At 35.8% G+C, this 27,064-nt stretch overlaps 1 protein-coding gene across 14 annotated transcripts in view; it reads right to left on the bottom strand.

Moving 5' to 3' along the window:
• PLEKHA5 (pleckstrin homology domain containing A5) overlaps positions 1-27,064 on the bottom strand; it is a 211,389-nt gene that overhangs the window by 74,576 nt on the left and 109,749 nt on the right. For 12 of the 14 annotated variants that reach the window (XM_074357663.1, XM_074357661.1, XM_074357662.1 and 9 more), the window contains 4 exons: positions 6,919-7,002; positions 6,066-6,186; positions 3,221-3,325; positions 817-889 (listed from right to left, as the gene is read on the bottom strand). In XM_074357663.1, coding sequence (XP_074213764.1) covers positions 817-889; positions 3,221-3,325; positions 6,066-6,186; positions 6,919-7,002 — 383 coding nt within the window. Of the gene's footprint in view, positions 1-816; positions 890-3,220; positions 3,326-6,065; positions 6,187-6,918; positions 7,003-19,620; positions 19,770-22,950; positions 23,078-27,064 lie in introns of those variants that run through there. The other 2 variants (XM_074357657.1, XM_074357665.1) reach the window with 2 other exon arrangements.

Here is a 27,064-nt window from a genome sequence, read left to right as displayed (position 1 = left end):
GTGGAAGCGGATTGCTACAGAAAGCACGGCCTGTGTACTCCTTTCACTGTTAGACTAACTTTGTGGTAGCTAACAGATCTATGCAGCACGTGAACAGACACTTATCCGGACTCTGACTTAAAATTCTATTCATCAACAACTTACTAACTAGAAAACATTAAAAAAAAAAAAAGAGAGAGATGAGGACTGCTGCTCCATACTTAATACCTTTATTTTCTCTCCACCAACGTTAACAGCCTCCTACAACTTTCTCAATGTTTCAGGGAGGTCGCCATTGTTTAAAAAAAAGAAGGGCAGGTGTTGGAAGGGATCATAATAAATACATTCTCTGTAACTATTTTTATTTGTTAATCACAGTAATCGCTAATCCTCTAAAATCATTTGCTGGGGAGAATGGGGTGTCTAATGGACCAACAGCCAGATCTGACAAAATTGACAAGTAAAAAGAATCTCACAAAACAGATGATTCTTATCTGTTAGGCACTGAATTCAAGGATAACATCACAGAGTGAATATTCACATGCTCTTTGCCCAAAACAAATCAGATAAACACAATCAGATTACACAAACTGGACCAAAACAAAGGCCGATCTGTTTGAACCATTATATTGTCTGTCACACCTTAATTATTCAGTATTATCTGCCAAAAAGGAAAAGATTTTCTTGATACTATTTGCCGATAATAAAATAGCTAAAAGATTTGTAATGTTTTCTCTTTGAAAGAAGATCTGATATTTCACTACAAATACATTCTACTGCAAATACCCATTCCACTGCAAATGTAAAAATAATACACGAAGTTTACGGGAAACTTACCTCTATAATAAAAGAGGCAAAGGTCAGAAAGCACGAACCAGCGTTTCTTCCACAGCTTCATGCCAGTGCTGTCCTGAATTAAATTGGCATATTAAAAGATTTTTTTCATTTCAGAAAATTAAAACTTACTTCTGGTGCATTTGTTTAAAATAAACTTTTTAAAAAAGAAGTGTTTGATACCTGCTACACAGAAAACAAACTAAAATGGTAATCAAAATTTTGGGGTAGTTTTCTAGGGGCTTGGATCATATTAAGATTTTTCCCAAGTATACTGGCCTTTGAAGAGTAATATTGTCATGTAAAAGGAATTCTGTTGAAGCAATCTGATTTGGTTTCATATTTGTAAGCAATCTGAAATTCACTCTTTTGAACACACGAACTATTAGCACGAGAAGAATGTAACTGAGCAGCCATGCGTGCATTCTGGTAAACCAGATGTAATAAATATGTTAATCTTCAACAAGAAGAAAAGTATGTGATATGAAATTATTTCAAAGGTAATGTGATGTACAGTGATTGTGAAGACAGGAACCTTAGCGTACAAACACATTTCCTAAACGTTTTTTTTTTTTCTTCTTACGCATCCAGCTTGGGTTTTGCTTACCCTGCAGAAAAGAGTACCTATTTGGCAGCTTCTCCTAAGTAATTTACGAAATAAAAATACCAAGCTCAAAGAAAATTACAATTTTAATAAAAAATTACCTTCCCACATGCAGTAAAGCAAAACCACAAGAGAAAATGAAACACAGACACACACACACAAAGGTAAAAAAGAGTCCAGTTTATATGTGCATTGATTACTACTTCTTAATTTATTTCTAGTTCTGGCCATCATCTAATAATGACTTTAGAACTGAAGAAATTTTATGGGTAAAAATCTCCTGGAGTAAAAGACTTGTCCTTAAAATTAACAGCTATACTAAGGAGAGACCACTCCTCCCCCAACCCCACCAAAATTGTATGGTATTTTCAATTTCTTAATTATATTCTTTCTTTAGTACAGATAATTAAAGTTTAGCTTTAGGTGGCTCTACAAATATTCTAAGTCACACACCTATTACAAAATAAACATTCCTGGTAGAGAAACTGGTTGGTGATACTTAGACAACACTAAATTAACCAAGGAATCAAGAAATAAGAACAGCAATCATTTTAAACAAGGAATCTCATATCCTCTATAAAGCTCAATATTACACTGAGCTATCTGAACACAGTCTGGACTTATCAGAAAGACTAGTTAAAAAAACAACAACCCTTCAGCTTGGATACATTTAAATGTCAGGTGGTTAAAATACAGTAAATGATCTTTAAATAAAAATTAAAAGTTGGTATCCAAGTTACATACCCAATCAACTCAGTAAGAAATTGGCAAAACTAATTTGCTCAAAGGGGAATTCTCGGAATTTTAAGTTGGTCTTCTTCCAGGACGTTATTTCAGCTGCCACCCAACTTTCAGATGCAACAATGTCTAACGAATGTCTCATAACGAATTCATTATGAATTTTAGGGACTATAATTATTAGGTCATATGAAAGCAATTAGCAATATTTGACAGAATAAATGAGCACGGTCAGTGAACCAATATTTAACTCGCTCTGCACCAGCTGTGTACGGGCAGCGTCAGAGTGACAGGACGAAGAAGCTAAAGGTCTTGAATGCCGAGTTCTCTCAGTTATCAGAGGTCGTTTCTCTGAAACCCAGCTGCAAACCAGAAAGTAGAAAACAAAACAAAAGCCTCTATGCAACCAAAACAGGTATCCTGTGCATCCTTACTAATTCCAAAACTAGTGACAAGGTTCCAAAAGAGCTTAGCTACCCAGGTGCCCCAGACAATGGAACACTGTAAACCCCAACTCATCAGGGCATCTGGGAGTGAACCATGCTACAGCAAACAGAGAGAAAAGAAAACGGAAAAACAGCACAGACACTTAAGGTAGTATTCTTGAGAGCACAGAAGCAAAAATCTGAAAAAGTCAGAAAAATCTCAAATTATGATCAAATTTCTCTATACATTAATGCAGAGAAGAATATAAATGTACACTTCTTGAATGATTTTTATATGAATAGAAAAATGAACAATACACCTCTGCATTTTTTCCATTTAAAAAAATCTCTGCCTAGATAATTTTAGCCTGCTATTCCTAACATTTTCATAGAGCATATATTTAATTTCAAATCTAGAAATACCTAGGACAGACACACACGATCTCTGTTCTGAAACACCCATCACTTTTTATTTTCGTTGTTCCCCAAATACCCTCCGTGGTAATAGGAAGTGAAGAATCTGGATGACTAACTCTCCAGTTTCTTCTCCAGTTTATGTAACTGTTTTAGGCACCTTCAGCCGAAAAGGTCCCCTTTTGAGTCTGTCCCTTTTTTCACATCAAATAGGAAAAAAAATTACCTGTTTATAAAGCCAACCTCGTCTGACCACAGGTGCATTAGGATTCCTTTTAATTGAATTTGATCTCTTTCCAAAATTATGAACTTTTTTGGAAGACCGTGAAGTCTAAACAGAAAAAAGCCCATCAGAAACAAGGCGGTATTAATGCCTAGACACTGAGTTTACTTTTCATCTTCAAAATTTTAACCTTTTTTCAGAATTCTCTGAAAATTATAGCATTTAATCTTTTCAGATGAATCACTGCAGTTCTGCTTCTGTGGCTTAGTTGTTTCAAGTGTAAGAATTCCACACAAAGGCTTTTCCCTCCAGGATATTACAAAAGGATCACAAGTTTTACAATCTCCCCTTTAAAATCTGCATATACAATTTTTAAAAAGGCACAGTGGGTGGGAGGATTTTGTCCCACCTGCTATATAAATGGAATGAAACTTGAGTAAAAACTAACAAATTTAACAAATTTTAAAGAATAAACCAAATGACAAAACTTTTTGATTTAAATCTGCATTTAGTAGGGATGTTTCAATTAAATAGAGTTAAGTGTCATGAGAGCACATCTCACCGATAAAATATAAACAAACATCACATCAAGTCAAAACAAGACTAGGATCTGCTTAATGTCATGTAGTGTTTTTCTCTTTATGGACAACTCTAAACCTGAATGATACCAGACAGATGGTGTTTACCATATTCTTAAAAGTACACTAACTTGTAAAATACTGCTATGTTTAGCCTGAACATTTTATTTTGGAATGATAGTAGTAACCAACAAACATAAAAACACAGAAGTTGAATTTGAATTTTTCTATGAAGGTAAGTAATATCAGATTATCTCTTATTTTTCACAGCTTATCCAGAATCTTTAGAAATTGAGTATATTTCATTAGAACCTCATTTTGTGAAGCTTATATTAGTACTTGATAGAATTTTAAGGCTCAATGCCAACTACGTATTTTTTTTATAATTTTAATTTACTTTAAACATAGTATAAATCTCAAAAGATACAAAAAGACATACAAGGACCCAGTCTACGTCTCACCTCTGCACTCCAGCCCCCAAACAACCCCCACCCACAACTCTGCGAGGCAAAGGGTATCACTGTGTATATGTGTGTGTCTATCCATTTAAATGTTGTCATAGTTACAAAACATCTTTTTCTTTTCCCAAATGACTGCATATATAATACTACTCTTCTGTTTCACAGTTTCTTGGAGCTCACTGCAAAAAAGAGAATGCTTTTTACCCACACTCTTGTCAATGCACTGCACTACAAAAATTTTAACCTTTGTAAATCAGGTAAGTGAAAAACGGTGTCCTTTTCTTATTTTAATTAGCATTTTTCATATTATGTATGAGTTTGAGCATCTGTTTCATGCAAGTAAGAGTGAAATTCCATTTTCTTTTCTGGAAAGTGATTTTACATAACTTGTCCATTTAAAAACTGGGTTGTAAGCCTTCCTCATAGCACTTCTTCAATCATAAAGGAATTATTCTTTAATTGTTATATAAATTACAGATATTACGCATGCATGATAAATTTCTGTGGTTGAATTTCTCATTTTCTATTTTGACTTCTGGGATTTATGCTATATTTAGAAAGCCCATCTGCCTTCCAAGTTTGCTTTAAAAAAAAAAAACTTCCATTATTATTATTATTTTTATTTTTACTGCTTTTATAGTTTTGTTTTTAACACTGCAACACCTGATCCATTGGAAAATTTTGGGTTTAAAGTGTGAGGCACAAATCCAACTTTCTTTCCAGACAATGACTTAGTGATCCTCAATTTACCTGTCATTTTTCTAGAATAAAAGTAAAATATATTAATGATGCATTATAATGCTTAGCTGTCCCACTAGCGTTTTATGTTATACAAGAATTAGAAATAATTTAGTTATTTGAAAATTTATATTTACTTGTAATAGTCTACAAAATTTAAGAAGCCTTAATAGGCATTGAAAATAGATAACTATTATCTATTTCTTTACAGTAACCATAATTTACTATTACAACTGTTTTACTATTATAAAATACATAATTACGTTTTAAATTAAAGAAATTCTCTTATCTCTTGACTCTCTTTCTATCCATTAATTTAGGAACTGAGCAGTAACTTTAAGGTAATTATATATTCAGATTTAGCAGCAGGTTTCCTAAGAGTCTGAAGAAATTTTCATATTAAAATTTTAAATTTAAAACATTAATGTTATGGTTTAAAGGGTAAGAAGCATTAACTACAGATTTTTATAGACAAACAAGTCTGGGATGATAGATTAAACAGTTAACATTTTTGTTTCTGATTATAAAGAAAAACCACCCACTTCCATTTCCATATGACTTTGATATTTTTCATATAATGGAGCCTAAATATTTCAGAGTAGTCAAGCACACTGGCATAGGGTTTCCCTTTAGCAGTATAATATTTTACATTTACTTTTAAATAGTATAATATAACATGATAGAAGAGAACACATATCATTCTAGGCATACGGATAGTCAGAAAACGGGATTTCTAGGTCATTATATTAATCTTCATTTTTAAAACTTAAGTTGATTCAATAAATCACCATCACCATTTTCTCACACAAATATCCATTACATTTGTAAAATTGTTCAAAGTCAGAACTCAACAATATTTTAAAAATGTAAGTCATTAAATTACTAAAATATAATCTTATTACTTTATATTCCAGGCCACTGCTTCTTATGTCAATTACCTCAAATGTAATTAGGTTCACGTAATAATAAAAATGAAATTATTCTGTAATTCTAAGTCCATTAAGAGTAACAGAAATAGATACTACCAATTATACCAGTTATCAATAATTAACGGTAAGCAAAATAACTCACCCTGCCTACAGGGCTCATTGGATGCACTGCATAATCTGAAGCCATGTTATAGTTAGAAGCCTCATTTATCATACTTATAGGTCGTTCCTTCTTTTCTTCAGATGTCATGGTTGCAACGGTCCTGAAAACACAGTTTGTCAGATGCTAGAGCTTGCTGTTTATGTAAACTGCTTCCCTAGAGTGACTATGCTGGCGTCTGACTTTTTCAACACAGCTGGCTACCAGTTAGAGCTTAAAAAGCTTTAGAGTCAGAGCTTAATACTTACAATACTTTAGATATAACTAAGCATGAGTTATTAACACAAGTTAATATCATGTTTATTTTAATAAGCCTTATGAGAGATACGCTTCTTGGTCATCCTAATCGGAAATTAAAAATTTATTACATAATTAGTTATTCTAATATTGAAAACAGTAACAATGACATCATACCTAATTTTTGTCAACACTGTATAAAATATTTTCACACATATTTTATTTGATGCTTATAAAAATCCTGAGAAAATGGTAATTACCAGTATCTCTGATTTAAGGATGAGAAAAGTGCACACAAATTCATTTAATAATCGGATAAAGTTTACAGTTTCTCTGACCTTATATCCTGGGCTCTTGAGCTTAGTATCTGTGTTTGAACTATTATATAAACAGCTTCTGAAATTACATTCCTCACACGCAAAAAATTTTGAAGTCATGTTTCTATACCACATACAGTAAACAGATGGCATCTGTTATACTTGACTGCAGACGTCCAGGGAAGAAAACTGCTGAATTGTACTGTATTAAATATGGATAACAGCAATTTCAAGGCTAACCTCATTCTGAATAGAAGCATTCCACGAAATGCGTTACTTACTGTTCATTCACGACAAAAATACAATTGTCCTGTGATGGCTGTCCTGTGACTGGATGTTTACAGGTCACTTTTCTTTCATTATGGCTGAAAGAAAAGAGAAAAAGAGAAAACGTATGTACTATTACCAGAAACATTGTAACATTAACGTTGAGTGAATAAAGGAGTTGCAATTCAAGCCCCCGGCGGCTGACACTCCTAAATAACCTTTTTTACTATTGACTGTGTGAACATGTGTGTGTAAGTGCTACCTACAGTTTTACAATGCAGCTAAACCCACTAACCCCCCACCCCTACCCCTAGTATGAACTCAATTCATTCTTCTATTTCATAAGCAAAAGTAAGCTGATTTGGTTTCAGTCATTGCATTTTACATGATAGGTGGGCTGCAAAAAAGTTAAATATGAGGATCTACCTACCTCCATTATTCTGCATCCCTATCTAGGCACACTGCAGAGCCCTAATGCCATATCCATACGTGGAACAATAAATCTAACAGTACCACTACACGGGCGCCAGCGCATTAAAAAATAGTACCACTGGAAGAGCAATAATTTATGGTGTTTCTGTTTCACAAAAGAATCTTGACATAAATAATGTAATGGGATTGATCTTGTGATACTTGAAGAAAGTATGCTGTTAGAAAAATGGAATCTGAAAGAGAAAACAAAATTTCTATGAAATGTATAAACAACACAAAGAAAAACCTATTTATTTTGTTTGCTGAAAAAAAAATTTTGCTTTGAGTAGGGGAGGGTATATAGCTCAGTGGTAGAGCACATGGCTAGCATGCACAAGGTCCTGAGTTCAATCCCCAGTACCTCTGTTAAAAAATAAACGAATAAAAACCTAATTACCTACACCCTCCTCCAAAAAAATTAAAATGAGAAATTAAACTTCCTCCTGAGGTTCTTCATTTATGTATTTTTTTTGTCCTCCCTCTGAGGTTCTTTAAAAAAATTTTTTTTTGCTTTGAATTAAAGAGTAGCTAAAAAAAAAAAAAGAGTAGCTATTTCTTGGAGAATAAAACCTGTCCTAAGAAATACTATTCTTTCTAGGTCGTAAGATTAGGCCTCCTGTTTTCTTGAAATGAGAGAGGAAATTCTAAGCCAAAAATAATTGAAGCCCTAAAAAATATGCAATATACATTGATATACAAAATAATATACAGCATCATTTGTAAACTAGTATTTCTTTCCACTGAGTTACATACCATAAAGCAACCTATAAAGACCTATCACTGGTGTGTCTGACCCTGAAAAGTTACTTTCATTATGGAGAATATTTTCAAAATGTTGCACTGAATACTGCTTTGTTAATCTTAAAAGATTATCGCATGTACTCTGTATTGCGGGACGTTTATAACCAAAAGCCACAAACTTTCTGGCAACTTTAGATACTTAGTTTCCTTTTCCAAATCCTAAATTTCACAAATATTATTTTTATTGGCTACTCAGAAACCTTATCCATTACATAAAACTAAAATCATGTAAAATATAGATTCAGGTTTTTTTTTTTTAAATTACATATTGACTATTGTGACAGTGGAATGATTGATGGAGTATAATGCATTTCCATTATTCCTTCAGTGGTGTGTTCACAGGACTACTAAGTTATCAGCCCTTTGTGGTGGTTTTGTCTTTAGACAAAACATATTCAATAGGTGTTAAGATTTGGTAGGTTTAGATATTTATTTGTGGTGATATTTTTCACTACATAAAGTACGCAGTACCTTCCTTACCTGTTTATTTTAAAAACTACAATAGTGGAAACCTTTAAAGCTTCATAATGGGCTTATAAGTTTATGTAATAAGCAATAAATTGATAAAAGAATAACCAAGAAAGTTTTGCCCCCAGAGGTAAGTGGAAGAGGCTAGAGTGCCTAAATATGATGTATACCATGCATGTGTTCAAGGTATGATGTAAATTCTGATGTTGTAGGAGAATAAAACACTGTGGTGAGAAGGGGGTAAACGTGGGATAGCGATTACACACCTTAATAATGAAAATGGAGATGAGCATCTTTTTTTTTTAAAGCCTCTCCTTGGGAAGGAACATCAAAAAGCTACAGTTGGTTGAGTGGTAGAACAGAAATATTCAAATTCTTTTTATAAAAACCAATATTGCAAAAATGAAACAAGTAACCCCGTATTATACTGCATTATTTTCCGATGCTATGTCATCCTGTGTAGAAGGAATATAGCAGACTCTAATCCTAATATTCTGGAAGCTGTAAATTATTACAACATGGCCCTGAGTGGTTACCAGGTTAGGAGATTACTCGGACTTCTCAAACAGTAGATCTGAGTACCCAATAGACAAGGACACAGGGCAATGGAGATATTAAAATTATGAATGATTAAAAAGGAGCACAAACATTCCGTTTCTCCAAAAGTGGTCACCATTTCAATTAAATTGATATTTTTATCATCTAAGTACCTTTAAGATCACAACGTCTTAAAGTAAAACTAAGTGGGTACAAATCTTAGCATTCCATCTTCGTTAAAAGACCAGTGAATAAAGCCAATATGAAAAATAAATATATTTATGCTCTTCTTTTACTTTTTCAAAGTATCCAATATGTTTTCCTTTACTCAATGCTATGATATTAAATTGACATAAAAATTCATTTACGAGGACACTCCCACATGAAAGTCTTGCTATTTTTTTAATGAAAGAAATAATCTTTCCTACTACTTATGTCTAATTATAACATAAAGTAAACAAAGAACTCCTCTCAAATGTTTATTCATTTGTTGTGACATACACAATATTTCTAAAATCTGGCTCTTGGTTAGTTTAAAAAATTAAAAAAAAAACATAGTTCATTTTCTAAAACATTAAATTCTAAAATTTGTATAATGATGTATTTTAAATTATAGTCATTCAAGACTGCTGGGGTTCTATAAAATCCAATTCAGAAGATTGCGATTTTTATAGGCAATTAGAGTTTAAAAATTATCGTCTCTTATAAAACAACCTACTTATCAAATAAAAGTCAGAGTAATGTTTTTTAATCATCTCATCAGAAATGAATTAAAATACATTAAGAGTATGACAAACAACATATCAACCAAACCAAATTCCAGTCTTAACTGTTTAAGCGGTGTAATTTTCCACTACTTGACAGGACTGTCAACCCTGCTCTTGTGCAAATGTGTTTTTAATATACATTTTTAATATATTTAAAAATTTATTTTTAAATTTCAAAATCACCCCTTGTTACATTGTCATTTACACTTCATTTTTATACTAATTCACATGTAATGGTAAAGGATAGACATAATTTCTAAATCACTCACAGAAACTAAAAACATGAGTTAAATACACGATGAGTGCCAATAAATGAAAGCAATGTAAATGAAAGCCAAACGAATCGTCAGAAAAAAATTCACAAAAAGCCATCTCTGTTAATGGGTAGAATTCTTTTAATACATAATATATTAGTTCTCTAATACACACAGCAACTGGGCAGTGTGGGAGGTGGCTGGTCACTGTTAAGTATTAAGTCATGACCACTGTCTTTGGCCCAAGGGAGTGACTGCTTAGGACCTCGAGAGGGCAGGGAAGAGATTCAAGGCTTTCCCTCAAGTCTACCCAAGTCTGCCCCCTGCATTATTTACAAAGTATATCTTTTCTTCCTACACTTGCCTTCCTTTCTGTAGTCCAAAAGGTTCTTTTTACCCCCTCCTTTGCAGGGCCTCAACATTCAGATCAAGAGTACCATCACTTTTCCTGTTCATGTGAAGTGTGTTCCAATGCAATTCATGCATTGGGGAACAACCTGAGCACCATGTCAATTCTGCATTTGTTTCTGCATGATCTCATCTGTGAGAAACTCCAGGTGAACACAGGAAACTGCGCCCAGTGCGGTGCAGCCACACAGCAGCACACAAATCGCACATCTGTACACCCTCAAATGTTTACCAGCTGTTTCAGTTCACTGCCTGCTTTATGAAACACACCCACCACATGGAGTGATACAATTTTCTTTCTAATTTCAGATCTCCCTACTTACTTCCAGCACTTCCCAGTAACTCACAGGCTGAAACTCTTCCAACATCCATTTCCAAAACCAAAGTGGAGGTCTTCTTCAAGGAAAGTGTATTTGTAGTGTTTTTGTATTTTCGAAGCATTTTAATACACGTGAAACTGTGCAACCACTTTCATTAGGCTCCTTTATATTTATGTGTCACTAATGAACTTTTTGAGTGGTGTGTTCCTAAACCCGTTTCCCACAAAAGCCCCATGCTTTCATTGCCCAATTTTGCACAGTGAGGTGATTTTTAGGAATATACATGCTGCGTTATAGCAAAACTGACTGTAATACAAAATTACGAACTAACATACCTCTGTTCTACTACAAATGCACCTGAAGCTTTAATACACAAATCATTATTTAAAAAAAAAATCCTTGCCAGAGATTTATGCTCCTCATGACTGAAAAGGAAAAACTGGCGAGACATGGTTTTATATAAATCTGTGTTTCCAGAGGAATCCTTATTTAAAAAGGGGTAAAACTGAGGTCTTGATATAGAACATTCTCATGGTCACAGAACAAACTAATTTCTGATTTGTCTCTGAACTCAATGTGGCACAGCAGAGGCTCACACTTTTCTAAAGGTATTCGCCTCCACCTGCCTCTTACTTCTAGACTTCTCTCTGCGATGGTTCAATGGGTAGGTTTAGAACAGTGGTTTTCAACTGGGAATGCTTTTTACCTCCCAGGGGACTTTTGGAAATGTCTGGTAATATTTCTGAATGTCGCAAGGGGGACTGGTAAACAGTGGGTAGAAGCCAGGATGCTGCTAAACATCTTATGGTGTGTATGAAAGTTCTCCATGTGAAAGACATACCCAGACCCAAACATCAACAGGGCAGAGGCTGACAAACGCACCTGGCTCTACCCCTTCCTGGCCTTTTCTCAGTGAACTCTACCAAAGGAGCCACATTTCTCATTTCTTTCTGTCCCTGTTTTTCTCCAGAGACAAGAGAGGCAGCAGTTGAGACCACAGGTTCTGGAATCAGCTCCTCCTCCCACTAGCCAGGTGATCTTAAGCAAGTTCCTTCACCTGTCCCTGCCCCAGTCGCCTCCATTTAGTAGCAGGAGCCACGTCACAGGTTGTTAGTTTATTTTCTCAGAACTGTTCTTGGCACTGGGGGTGGCAGTGAGCAAAACATAAAAATCTTTGCCCTCGTGGAACCTACATCCTAGTGGAGATGTTTATGAAGATTAAAAGAGTAAAGGGTAGAAACGTGGCCTGGGACAGAGTAAGCCCTCGATAATTGTTACTTATTTTTATTATGAACCACAGGACTTTGAGCATATGTTGTTGTCATCAGACTACTGTTCAGCCAGGTTTAAACAGAAACAGTTCCAGTGATCACCTACCCCCAAAACTGTTTAAAACTCATGTTATCCCACTATTCAGTGTTTATTGTAAAAGAATAAATTTGTGATCTCTCTTGGTTTTCACGCTTCTGGTCAAGATACTTGCCCCTAATGTGTCCAAAAAGAGAGAGAGAGAGAGAGAAAAGCAATTCTAATATAAAAGCTTTAGAGCAAGAGTAGCTATGTTTTTAAGGCAGTATTCAAGAAGGTCTTCAAATAGTAATAACACTTAAAAAAATAAAAAGGACTCTGCCATTGCAGAGAGTTCAGGATGGAAGGAAATAGGCCACACTCACTACCTCAATCTGAGGCTCGTGCTCCATCAGAGGCCCAGATAAAAGGACTGAATCAATGCCATTTTTAGAAAAGATGTCAAGAAATTGACAAACAGCAACACAAATTGCTTGTTCTTTGGCATCATGTCCTCTTCAGTATTTATTACCAGACATTTAATCATTTACGGCAACCAGAGGGTCGAATCAAAGACCTGGTTGGTTATTTCCAGCCTCTGTGGAACTGTTTCATTCAATAATAATTTGGTTTTAAAAGATCTTAAGAGGAATAAACCAGCATGTGTATAAAATGGTATACAGCCACCAAATTACATAAAAAGCAAATTAAAAATGATATGCCTACTGGAGATGGAATAGAAATTCATTACTCTACCATATTCCTTTTCAAACCTTACGTATTTGTCCGTCAAATAATGCATTATGGGTGTAACTGCACCAGAAAACCTGGGCAAAGGGGTGCTATTTTAAGCAGTTCTGAGCTTCCTGGTCACCTGCATAAAAAAGGGAAAGCTGATAAACTACGCAGTGCCTATAACCTACTCATGGAAAGAGAACAAGTTAGTGGGTTAGAGTCAACTGCTGAGTGGCAGGTGCTGTTATACGAAGGCTAACTTAGGCTGCAGGCGGGGTGCTCTGAAGCTTGGGGATGCTGGTGTTTGTGTCTCTTTCCAGGCTTGTTGGAGCAACACACTTTTTGGTTCAGCCCACACCACTACTCTTCCCTGAGCAGGAGACTTGAGGGAGAATGCCAACCAACGACATCTCTAAGGAAACAATGTCCCGCCATCACCAAACTAAAGAGATGCATAAAATGCACATTTCAAATAAAAACCCCAATAAAATTATGGGTTTAGAAAGAGAGAGGAAAAAAACTGTTTACTAATATGGTATTCAAAATTTTTAGTATAATGATAAAAGTCAGTGACAGTGAAGGAACTGTATTTCACTCTTAATGGAGTGTTATTTCAAACTACACAAGGCAAAAAATGAATGGATTTAACACAATTAACTATGAATCGACAAATGAAATCTGCTTTTAAAACTCGTATTACCCAACAATAAGGCTCAAACTTTGCAATCTTTGTTGAGTATAAAATGTAAATTTTATATCAGATATTTATACACAGGTAGAATACCCTCATAAGAAGTTCTTAAAAACATCAGGATTTCTTTGATTTTTGCAAAAATGAATATAGTACTAAGATTACTAGATTAAAAAATTGAAATAAAAAACTAGAGCAATGCTACATATAATGAATCGGTGCAGTACATGGTATTCTTTGAATCAAGTATGGAAAACAGATATTCCTGATTTAAAAATAAGAACATTTGTAATTTTAAGGAGATATGATTATTCACGATTGTTTAACATGCCAACACTGATTGGCTTGTCCTATTTAGTTAGACATCCTCGCAGTCCCAAACTGGCTGCTGTAGTCCCAAACATCACACGCAGGGCACAGAGCCCAGAGGTGAAAGGGAAGTTTCTCCTTACACATCCCCTTTCAAGAAGTTTCCCATGAGCCCCCGGCCTAGACTCTCATTAGCCGGACAAACGAGTCTATGCTTAATTCAGTCAATGGTAAGTGAACACACATCGATCAAGAGTCACAATTTTGTCTGTGGCCATCGAGAGGAAAGGGAATAAAATGAGGTTAGGTAATAACAGCAAGGAAGAAGGGGAAGGGAAAGGCTATTGGCTAAGGGAACATTTCATTCTTCTTAAAGAAAGCAACTCATGTAGGTTTCCAAAGAAAATGCCTGCTCTAGCATACTCAAAATTAGATTTCCTTTCTTTGTCTGATAAAGAGGAAAATGCTTTATTAATTTCTTCTTTGGGAAGGTAAAGAAGGTGATTTAATCTGAACTTTAAAACCTCTAGAGATTTTATTTCCACACTCAGAAAAAAACCATTTTTTCCCTTTGCATTGTTTTTATTTATTTTTAAATTGAGGTATAATTGACATATAACATTATATTAGTTTCAGGTGTACAAGATAATGATTCAATACTTGTACATACTGTGAAATGATCACCACAATAAGTACAGTTAATAGTTAACATCAGTCATCATACACAGTTATGAAAAAAATTTTTTCTTATGATCTTTTAAAGATCTTAGCAACTTTTGAATATGCAAAATGGTATTATTAACTATAGTCACCATGCTATATGTTACATCCCCATGACCTATTTAACACTGGAAGTTTATACCCTTTGATCTCCTTCACCCATTTCACCCCCCACCCCCACATCTGGCAACCATCAACCTGTTCTGTTATCTATAAGCTCTCTCTCTCTTTTTTAAAAGATTCTACGTGTAAGTGAGATCATATAGTATTTATTCTTTCTCTGTCTGACTTGCTTCACTTGGTATAATACCTTCAAGGTCCACCCATGTTGCTGCAAACAGCAAGACTTCCTTCTTTTTAATGGCTCAATAATATTCCACTGTGTTTGTACATCTGTACATACGTATGTATACATACACACATGTATTCCCATTGCCCACACACACACACTACATTTTCCTCATCCATTCATCCACTGATGGACACAGGTTTGTTTCCGTATCTTAGCTATTGTAAATAATGCTGTAATGGACGTGGAGGGGTGGTGCAGGTATCTTTTCAAGGTAGTGGTTTTTTCTTTGGATAAATACACAGAAGTGGAATTGCTGGATCACACGGTAGTTTTCTTTTTAATTTTTTGAGGAACCTCCCTAGTGTTTTCCACAGTGAGCACACCAATTTGTATTTCCACTAAGGTGCACTGAAGGTTCCCTTTTCTCTACGTCCTCACCAACACTTACTGTTTCTTATCTTTTTGATGATAGCCGTTCTCATAGGTATGAGGTGATACCTCATTGTGGTTCTGATCTGCATTTTCCTGATGATTAGTGAGTGATGTTGAGCACATTTTCATGTCCTTGTTGGCCATCTCTATGTCTTCTTTGGAAAATGTCTATTCAGACCCTCTGCCCATTTTTTTAATTGGACTTTTTTCTGCTTTTGAGTTGTATGAGTACTTTATATATATTTTAGATACTACCCCTTATCAGATATATGATTTGCAAATATCTTCTCCCATAGGTAGGTTGCCTCTTCATTTTGTTGATGGTTTCTTCTGTTGTGCAGGAGCTTTATAGTTAGATATAGTCCCATTTGTTTAATTTGGCTTTTGCTACACATTACTTTTGGTGTTTCAGAAAAAAGAAAAAAAAATTTAATGTTTTGGCCATTAATAACAATGTACTGGCTACTTCTTAGCGTTGTAGTTCTCTCACGTGAGAGTACTTGTTTTTGTGGGTTTAAAAAAAAAAACCAAAAGAACCTTTGCTCCATGAGTAACTCCAATGACTGTTTTACTATAAAATCCATTCTGGTTTTTAATATAAGAAATAAATATTGAAATTGCTATTAACATCATCAATAACAGCCAATAATTCTTTTGAGTAATACATTTGACAAAGAGAGGTTTATTAGCTTGTGTTTTATATGTGTATCTGTGGCAGTATGGTTGAAAATTTATCCACTATGCACAAAAAAAAATGTACTTTAGAAAACTCTATCCCATAGAAGAGATTTTGGTTGTCTCTTATTAAATTCAGCTGCAGACCCACTTGTATGAACCACTCAGAATCGTATATTTCCCTTATGGGAGAGAAAGAAAGATTTAATTTAGTCTAAAAAAAATAGGATATCATAGTGGTTTGGCAATCCTTTCTGCAACCCTGGTAACGAAGCCAGTATCATGGCTTGGACTTTGACTGGGGCTCAATCCATAAAAGCTGTCACATACCCACAATGCTCTTGGGTTGGAACAAGGCAGAGAGACGTGAGGACTATGGAAGCATTGTATTTCTCAAGTTTAGGTAGAAAAACACACAGCAAGCAGCTCAGATGTGTACTCAGAACTCTTTTGTTCTCAGAATCCTTCTACTCAAACCAAAAAGAGTCCTGCACATTCTCAGTTTGGCCTTGGTTTCATCGCACTGCCAGACAATTACACTCTTCAGCTTGTTTTAAAATTGAAGAGCTCTTATCAGTGGAAATCATAAAGTCATATCACTCTGAGACTCAAACAGTCTCAAGTTAGGTTTTAAAAACATGTTTATAGCAGTGACTTAGTTATTAAGTGTTATTTTATTTATTAGTTCTTAAACTAATTGTTACTATGGTGGTCCAGAGTAATTTTTAAAATACTGTGAAATGTAAAGTTGATTAATGTTTTATGTAGATTTTCTTTTAATAAAAAAGAGAAAAATGTTATGTTGAAAACTGACCACCACAGTGACTGTCTCTGCAATTTATTTTTAAACTGAAAATATATGCTGGCATGGAAAATTATGCCTATAATTAAAGGCAGTGTTTTAAGAACAAAAGAAAACACTAGAAGTGTCATGCCTTTTCTTGAGAGAAACTGAATTCTCGAGCCTTAGTTGTGTGAAGAAATAACTATTGAGTAAAGCAATCTGAAAGACAAATTTTTTTTTTGCAAAACATGTAAAGTATATATTTCCTTTCCGCACATTTAGCTCTAAATGCCATTTGCCTTTAACTTAGAACTAACTGCTTCCAGACATCCTGCTCAAACCTCAGTGATTCATTTACCCACATCTGCAAACTCTCCTTAAGGTCTTAACCCTTTATCTTCTATCCTTCCTCCTCTCCTCATTTGGAAAATGGATCATCTCAGATTTCTTGGGGGACACAAAGGATTCATCAGGAGTGAGCACCTCAGTGGTCCGCACTCCCAACAATAAATATTAAAATCATCGCCTAAATGGCAACGCCCACTTGGTAACACACTCAGTGCTGCTCACATACTCAGCTGTCACACACTGCACTTGAAACTAGACAGTGAAGCCTCACACAGAGCCTCTGAAGTGTGGATTACCATCTTCACTTTATATGTGAATAACTGGAGACTCACAGCATTTACAAAGTTGTCAGAAGTCACCCGGAGACATGGCCCCCACGGTCCGAGCTGTGTCCTTTTCAGATCCCCCCCTACCCCTGACCCCTTAACAGCTAGCCCTTGCTTGACCCACAAGTCAATGAGACTTTTCAGTTCTGCCCTACGTCTTCTCCCAGGTTTCTGCTCAATGGTACTAACACAACACACTGCAACACAACACCATCCTTTCCTTAGCAGTCCTCCCATCTTCCATGGACCGTGGACCTGCAGCCTCCCTCATCACGCCTCATCTCACCTCCTTCTGTTTCACTGCCTAGCATCATCCAAGACTATTTCTATCTGAAGCACAGTAATGAAACCTTTCCTGATTCCAATTTAATTTTAAACCCAATATTTCTTTTCCATCTTCTTATTCTCTAAGGCTTTACAATCATTTCCCACTCTTAGCTGCTCAGACAACATTACCACAACATAATTATAAATGTAACCTCACATTTCCCTGATTATAGGTACCAAAGAATTTAAGTGCAAGTAACAATTGTAAAGCATGGGTTTTACAAACCCACCAACAGAACTGAAAACGTTGCTTTCCCCAGTGGGAAAATATGAGTATGATGTAACGCTGCAAGTACAAAGCCGAAAGCATTAGTATAGACTAGGAACAAAATAAGGAAAATAAGAAGTTCAAAATATGAGACTCACAAACTCATGTTCTAGCTTTCTGTATTTCCAGACAACTTCTAAATCACCTCCTGAAGAAAACCTTCTTAAATAAAACCACATACTCATGTAGAATCTACAAAATAAACATTTTACAGTTGATTTTAAATAATGTTGGAAGTAATGCAAGAATAATTTAATTAAGACCATGGTAGTTACGAACAAAATGTACCCATCACGTTAATGACTGTTATCCATCCTGAGTGTTATGGGACAGCTACATTTTAGATCACTTAATAAATTCCAATATAAACAAAAATGCCTAAAATAATTTAGATAATTCTCTCACTTGTAAGTCAGTCATTTGAGTGAATCTTAGGAAGCTTTTAAATGGGATGGTTAAATGACATTTTGTGGTTTAAACAGAAATATGGCTCTTAGAATGTACACACTAATTCAACAAAGTAATTTTCTGTCAAACACTCAAGAATCAAATGACATTTCTGGTTGCTACCTAGAAAGCACCCTATGTGAGCAGACAGCTAACGCCATCTCCATCACTGCCTTAGCCCAGGCTCTTACGTCTCCAAGACTCTTAAAAGCATCCAAATCCATTCCCTTTTAATCAGGGTGTCTCCCATTTAGACTGTCCTCACTGAGCCTCAACTTCCTTCTGGTAAATGGGAACCAGAACCAAAACCACCACCACCACAACAAACCTTACCCCACAGGGCTTCTGAAAGGATCAAGTACCCGGTAGCACCAATGAACATTACCTAACAGAGCCCTTCCTAAATATTACCCAAACCTGGATGTGCTCGCAGAGTTAGATTTCCTGAAAAGTAGTAAAATTAGGTCACATCCTTGCTTTTGAAAGTTGTTGGGTCTCCGTCCTACCTTTGACGTGAAATACAATGGTTTGCATACAAACTGCAATTTAACTAATGAGGAACCTGATCATTTGATCTAAGGTTTAAGTTACTGTTGAATGATGACTTTAAAATCATTTAACAGAATGAAAGTGATCACAGGGTATGTTTAGTGGTTTTGAAGAATACTTACTTGAAAAATTAGTCACTTGTATAAAAAAAACTATTAATTACAAAAGTCTGATGGCATTTTAAAAGACAACTAAGCAGAACTCCAGCTTTGAAACATGTCCGTCGTCAGAAGTGTTCTTGTCATTTAAAAGCAATAATATGGCATTAAATATATATATAACCTAGAATGTCATTAATTCAGACAACTCCACTACTCCCTAATGAATGCTAATTAGTAATATTTTATTATAACATGCTTTAAACAGAAGTTTACTATCCCACTGGGAAGGACGCAAACAACAAATTAAAAAAAGATGTATTTAAGCACCATCTCTTTTGCTTTTGCGTGTGGTGACACATTACTTTAAAAAGTTAACCTAATTCTTACCAGGGGGTAAAGACGGTGAGAAGGGATAAACTGGGAATTCGAAAATTGCACCTCTTGTGGGGGGATGGAAATGTTAGCTGTCTTGATTGTGGTGGTGGTTTCAGTGGTGTGTCCATCTACCAAAATTCATCAAATTGCACATCTGAAATACGTGCAGTTTACTGTACAGGAACCAAACCAAATAAAGGTGTTAAAAACAAATAAATAAAAATAAAAACATCAAAAATAGTTAATCTAATTCTAACCTACACTTAAATAACCATCCAGTTGTGAATAAAGATCCAATTATGTATGGTAGATCATTCTTCCCAAAAGAATCAAGCTGATAAGATAAATAGCTCAATTCAAATAGAAAAAGAAAAAGAAAAAAAACAGTAGTCATTGAATTTTACTACTCTCATTCACTGTACCGTTTTTAATCATTTTAATATTGCACAATAAATAATTTAAACAATCACTTCAAGAACACAAAGGTAGTTACTAATAAGTAAAATGATACCTCGATAAAACAAAGATTTTGTTAAAAAGTGGTACTTTCTTTCAAATTAGCTGTATTTTTGTGTAACGTAAGTACTTTCATTTATTCAGTATGAGCCAGGCACTGATGACACACAGCCTTAATAATACTCTACACCAACAGACAGGAGGAGTAACCTCACCAAAGCCAAAACGCGAAGGGGAGGCAGGTTAGAGAGTGACCTTGCTTAGGGAGGGAAGGGCAGGAAGGAGTCACAGAAGTGGCTGCCATGTGAACTGAGCCTCCTCGATCAGCAGGAGAACTCAAATGTGGCGAGTTTAGCACAGATTGAAGAGAAAGAGAACATAAATGGGGCTGAAAATCTGGGCTTTGAGTGACAATATATTTATACATAAAAAATGTATTACATAAGTTTTGAAGCAATGTATTTGCTCCACTCTTAGGTTCTCTGTCACTTCAATTTCAAAGCAATAATTTTTTTTAGCTGCAAAGGTCCAAATCATAATGCACTCATATGATGCACACAGTACCTTAATTAAGGCTTGGTTTAGTCAGCAAATAGTTATCCGCAAGTACTGAGAAATTTCTCACTTACAGATGAGGCAGGAGTCAGAGAGAAATCTGACCCAGAAGAGCAGGGCAGGGCCCACTTCCCCCAGCAGAGACCCAGACACAGTGAGCACAGCCGGCCGTGAACTCCAGCGGCCGCCTCAGGCCACTGTGATGGCCATGTTGTACTCTGGAGACATTCCCTTCCAACAGAGTACAAGGCCACGGCACGCTCTTGGTTGGTTAGGTAACTAGCTGGTCTTCGTCATCCCAGTGAAGGTGAAATCTCTCTAATACAAGGAGCAAGATATTCTCATTCATTTAACTTGCTTAACTGAGCCATTTATTTGTGCTCAGATACCCACTAAGCATCGATTATGCACAAGGTTTCGTACTGTCCACCACCAGGAAATAAAAATATAGTTCAAGACTATAATGGGCTTAAAGAATCCTGTCCCATCTGAGCTTACTAGGCTAAATTTCGAACTTGAAGAACAATTATACTTCTCTACCAGGCTTCAGTACTGGTGGAAAGAGATCGTTCAAAACATACCTTATTCATTGGAAAACAGACGAGTGCTTCATTCCTAGTGCTTTGGACCTGAGTCAGAGATTTATGTCCATTTCGGGTTACTCCCCTCACCCACCCCGGCTCATCACCCCTTCTTTCTTGCTTTGCCAGATTTAATTCCCTGTTCACACAATAAAGTTTAAGTGGCTTCTCTTCACTTGAACTTTAGTGGCATTCAGGCCTATGACCTCTGATGCCATAATGCCTCAAAAACATCTTTGTTTAAAATGTATACTGAATATATTCCAATTCATCATTACTATAGTAACCTACTGATCAAGTTTAAGATACGGACTATTTGAAAACCATATTAAAGTACTTTAAGTGGATTCAAGATAAATTTTAAAGGTAATAAAAATATGCATGAGTTCTCTATATACTTCCATTTTCTAGCTGTGGGGAAAAAATATGGATCTTGAGTTAAGACCATCAAGTCAAATAAAATGAACTTGAAACCCTACTTCTACATCTTTGGGCTTCTAAATTTAGAAGAAACATAATGCATTAGGAGTCATAACAAGGCAGTTACTGATATCTCTGCACATTTACATATAAAAAGCTGACTTAGATCATTTCCTTTCAATACCTATCTTATTCACATAAAAATATGTACAAATAGTCTTATTCTTTAATTGCTTCAGAAAACTGATGTAAAAATATTTAACATATTTAACATTATTAAGAATTTCTGTAATTCTCTTTTCCTCAACAAGACTTACAAAGTAGAAAGTGACTGAGAAAACTTTGTTTGAAAATTCCTTTAAAAGACCTTGAAATCACAAGGCTGATACTGTACCTGCATGAAAAGAATTATGCCAGAAGTGACAAAATGTAAGACTTTAAAGGCTTCAGTTTATACTATATAAACAATATGACATTTAAACAAGATCATCCATTCACACAAAAACGGTGGGGAAAAATGTGAAATAGCCACACACACACACACACACACATTACCCAACCTAGCCTACTTCTTAAACTAATGATTTTGAAACAACAAAATCAACTTACATAGTGCAATTCAAGGAGACATGGATTAATATGGCTGATAAGAAATAGATCTTTAAAGGCATGTCGCTAGCCTTTACAATCAAAGGCAGTAGTAACTTAATTACTGTAAATGTCAAAATATTATCTATAATAATCTCTTGACATTAAAATTTAGGTTAATGAGGATTCGTATTTTTGAATCACATTACTGAAATAGCCCAAAATAATTAAAAAATTAAATAAATGTCAGCAGCTCCAGCTAATTGTTAATTAATTTAGACTGGCATTAATATACTTTTAAATAAAAGTATTATGTAGTAAGTACTCTTAGCATCTCCAAAGGAACTTCTGAGAATTATTTATTTAGTTCTCTTTAAGGAAGAAAAGAAAAAAAAATCAAGCTTCTCCTCTGAGTAAGTTAAAAAATAAATGAAAATCTTTAGGCTTTCAGGCCATTTGCAACTACTGTACCTTTAAGTAGCTTCAAGTTAAGGGGAGACCAAGAGGAAGATTACATCTTAAAATGCCCCAGTCATTCGAAAACCTAACGATGTATTCACATTTCTACAACAACACAATACTTCAGTTATAGAGACATTTATAATATGGAAATCCTTTGCACTAGATACTGTTCCTGGCATTAGGGCTACAAAGATTATTTACCACAGGATCACTAACTGAGAAAAAAGGACTACTGCTCATTTAGCCATAAGCTATTTATTATTAATACACAAAAGTAGCAAGAATTACTCACCAGCCTCCATCGAAGTCATGTTCGTAAACAGACATTCGACTACAGGCGAGAAGGATACTGGAATGAAAATCCGACTCAACTCTTTGTCTCTGAGCCGCTCCCACATGAGCACTGTGGGGACTGAGCACCAGGGAGATGCTCTGTGGCTGTCAGGCCCGCCTGCCACTCTGCCCAGCTGCCACCAGACTGACGTCACGCACCAGCATGTCACTGCAGCCGCAAACTGGGGCGGCTTCTCCAGAAGAGTTTGCTGTGATTATGCATGCCTTTCAGCCACAAGAGTAAAGCAGGATTTCAGTTCCCTTAAAGTTGGCATATAGCACAGGGTAAAATACCAACACACGCAGCTGCAAACAGCTCGTGGGGAAAGTGTTCAGTGAGGAATTCTAAATAACCTTAAGCTCTAAATAGGTATTTCCCGTTAAAACTGCAAGCAAACCTATTTAAATGACTCCTTTAAAAGCAATTTTTCCCTTGCTGTTGTTTCCAAAGCTGATAAATACTTATTTCAAAAATTCAGCCAATAAACGGTATAAAGGAAACTGAAATTGCCTGGAGTTACAACACTTAGAAATGGTTAAGAGCTGCTCAGACTCGCTGGTCACTACTATGTCAAGCACACTACGAACTCATCTGAGCCTCATAACCCAAAGATGCAGGAGGTTCTGTAACGATCTCCATTTTCCTGAAGAGAATGAGACACAGTTCGGGAACTTGCCCAGGGTCATAATGCTACTAAGTGACTGAGCAGGACTCAAAACCCAGGCAGGGTATCTCTACCACCCATACATCTGATCACTTAATTCTACTACCCAGCGGTAAAGTAACAGCTGCTGATATTCTGGTGAACATCTTTTTAGACCAGAGTTTATATATATGAACATGTATTTTATTCAATATAAGAAAATCGAACTCTGCTGTTTTGCAACCCACTTTTTTTCTTTCAACAGTATGCCACGGACAGCATTCCATGTCAGAAGTTATAGTCCTAACTTTTCCTTTTTTGATGGCTGGCCATCACAATTACCTAAACCTGATTCCCACTGGACATTTAATTAAAAATTTTTTGTTACAAACAATACGTAATGTATATCACTGGCTAGATATCTTTGTGCTTTTCTGTGTTTAGCGGTGCAGGATAATTCTTAGAAGTGGAATGGACAGGTCAAAGTATGTGCATGTTTTAAACATTTACATGTTTGGTCCTCCAAAAAGAGCTAATAATTTATATTTGTACCATAATGCTTAGATTTCTCCTTTCTCACATCCTGGGTATTGACAATTACTTCTCTTCTCTGCAAATCTAATAGAAAATACAGTTCTCTTGGGATTAACAGATACACACTACCATATATAAAACAGATAAACAACAAGGTCCTACTGTATAGCAAGGGGAACTATATTTAATATCTTCTAAGAACCTATAATGAAAAAAAATCTGAAGAATACAATCACTTTGCTGTATACCAGAAACTAATGCAACACTGAAAATCAACGATACCTCAATTTAAAAAAATATACGTAATATAGCTATTAAAAGGAAGTCTCTACCTACAGGTTGTCTAGATTGGAAATCTGGGTTTTACTTAACCTCTCTAATGCTTAATTCTCACATCAATAAAATGTTTTTAACAATTAAAAAAAAGAAAGAAAATACAGTTCTAATTGTGTGTGTACATGCGTTTTAACCGCAAGTGAGGTTAAAGCTTTCTTCACATGCTCTGCTCACGCAGGAGGTAGTCCAGCCCGTGCGGCCACAGGCACACAGGCTCTGGAGTCAAGAGACCCCAAGTTCAAGCCTAGCTCTTTTTCTCAACAGTTTTCTGACCACAGGCAACTTACTTAGCCTTCCCATGTCTCAATTTCCTTACATGGAAAATCAATGTCATAGTTTAATCCTCATGAGATTTTTGGGCGAATTAAATGAGAAAACCCACATAAGCAACTGAAACAGTGCTTACCACATAATACATGTTTAATTAAATGTTAACTCATACTTAACGGCCGACCGATTGCTTCTGCATTTCATGCCCTTCGTGCAAAATGGTGACTCCTAACAAGAAGATGGATAAACCATTTTCCAAAAAATATTGTAAATATCTTGCTAGAACACTTATGACTAAAAATATTCAGATACTTCAATGTGAGCTGTCTTACAAGTAAATCTAGCATGTGACATAACTGGTGCTATGAAACTGTTATAACGAAAATTAAAAATAGCATTTCAAGTTGAGAAAACAAAACTGTTTCATCATGTAACTTGAAATACAGACAAGCAAGCTGACAGTTTGCTATTACCAGAAGGGTCTGCATATGTTTCAGAAAAGGAGTCATTCATGATCTGTCCCAATTTTTTTTTTTCAAAACGAAGCTTTTGCCAGTCTCAATTAGTCTCAGTTTTAAACCTCTCACACTACGAAGGAAAACAAAACTCATTCTTGAAAACATGGAAGAGAAGTCAACAAAATAACCTGTGTCATAGCTCTAAAAGCAAAGGACAGCCCTTTTCAAACGACACAAGTCATAACAACCTTTAAGCAGAATACATGAAGGTTAAAATGTAGCAAACTTACTGTCCCTAGCCCAAACCAATCTGACCTTGTATTATATAATAAAGTCCTCAGCTGTTCACACTATCAGGATAGTTATAACAAAACACCTCTAAAATGCACTAAGAAGGAAGTTTTATATTCTAGCAGGTCTGGTTTAGGTGTAGTCTGTTGTACACGCGTTGAAATTACCCCACTGAAGGCAGACATTTCTGCAACAGAATTGCAGCATAACGCCTGCGGAATCACAGTGGTATGGTGGTTCTGTATATGGCTGCCAGGAGATAGTAATAATGAAGCAGCAGAGCTCTGTCAAGAGATTGAAAGGAGTAAGAAGAACAAGTCAAGCAAATGCTTCGTTTTATGAAGTTACCAGCAACCTGTGCTATTTCTGTAGGACCTACGAGGCTCAGGTCTCCTGTCCTTCACCCACAGATGACACGACTTCCACAGGGAAAACACTGTGGTCGGAGAAAGAACGTAAAAGAGGAAATAAGGTAAGGTCCGTCCTCTCAAGGCCAGAACAGCCTGGAACTGACAGTTTAATAGGGGAGAGAGAGCTGTAAACAGATCATTATAACATAACCTTATTTGCAGAGCACAGAAGAGGAAGTGGCTAAATGCCTGGGGGAATCTGGAAAAGGCTTAACAAAGTACAGTCAATGACAGCTGACCCAACTATTTCAAGAAGAGATTTCAGTTAGAGGTCGCAGTAGCCGTGAAAGCACAGATTTAAGATACAGTCTCAATTTTACACTTACAAAAGATGCCCAATTAACACAGAAACTTTCATTTAAGGAAAAAAAATGCATAGCAATAGGGCAATTTTCACAAGCACCTTATGAGATGCTGCCCTGCTTTTCCCCAAAGTCAGCGATGGCTAATTTAGCTTTGATTTTGCCGAAACCACATTTTTAGGAAAGGAAGCTGAGGTAGATCATGGATGTATGCCCTATTACAGTGTCAGAGATAATAAACTTCTTAAAATCAGTACAGCATCCTAAATCTCAATTAATCCTGATTCTTTTTTTCATGTATCTCTAAGCTACCAGGCAGGAACCATGCTTCATTAAAAAGCCACAGCAAGGGGGATGGTTATAGCTCAGGGGTAGAGTGCCTGCTTAACGTGCACAGGGTCCTGGGTTCAATCTCCAGTACCTCCATTAAAAAATAAATACAAAACTAAATAAACCTAATTATCTCTCCCCACCCCCTAAAAACCACAGAAAGCCACAGAAGATAGTCCAGTGGGGGCCTCCAAAGTACTTGCCACCAAATGATGTGTTTCAGTGCATTCCTTAGGGCTGGTGGTGATAATGACTGTTGTGATAACTATCATTTTTCAGTTCTCATTGTTACTTCGCTTTTCAGTGGCATTTAAAACTCCTGACCACCCAATTCTTAAAAATTGGCCACTCTTGTCCTTGTCTTCTGTGACCTGGTTCCGTGACCTTCACTTTACAAAACAGGCATAAATCCAAAGAACTCACAGAAATCCACCACCCACCTGTGTCCATAATTTTGTGCCAATTTACTCATCACTAATACCCAAAGCAGAAGCTCTT

This window comes from Camelus bactrianus, chromosome 34, assembly GCF_048773025.1.
Source record: "Camelus bactrianus isolate YW-2024 breed Bactrian camel chromosome 34, ASM4877302v1, whole genome shotgun sequence".
NCBI classification, from domain to species: Eukaryota; Metazoa; Chordata; class Mammalia; order Artiodactyla; family Camelidae; genus Camelus; species Camelus bactrianus.
Note: the sequence above shows the minus strand (reverse complement) of the source record. Positions and strands in the feature narration are given on the sequence as shown.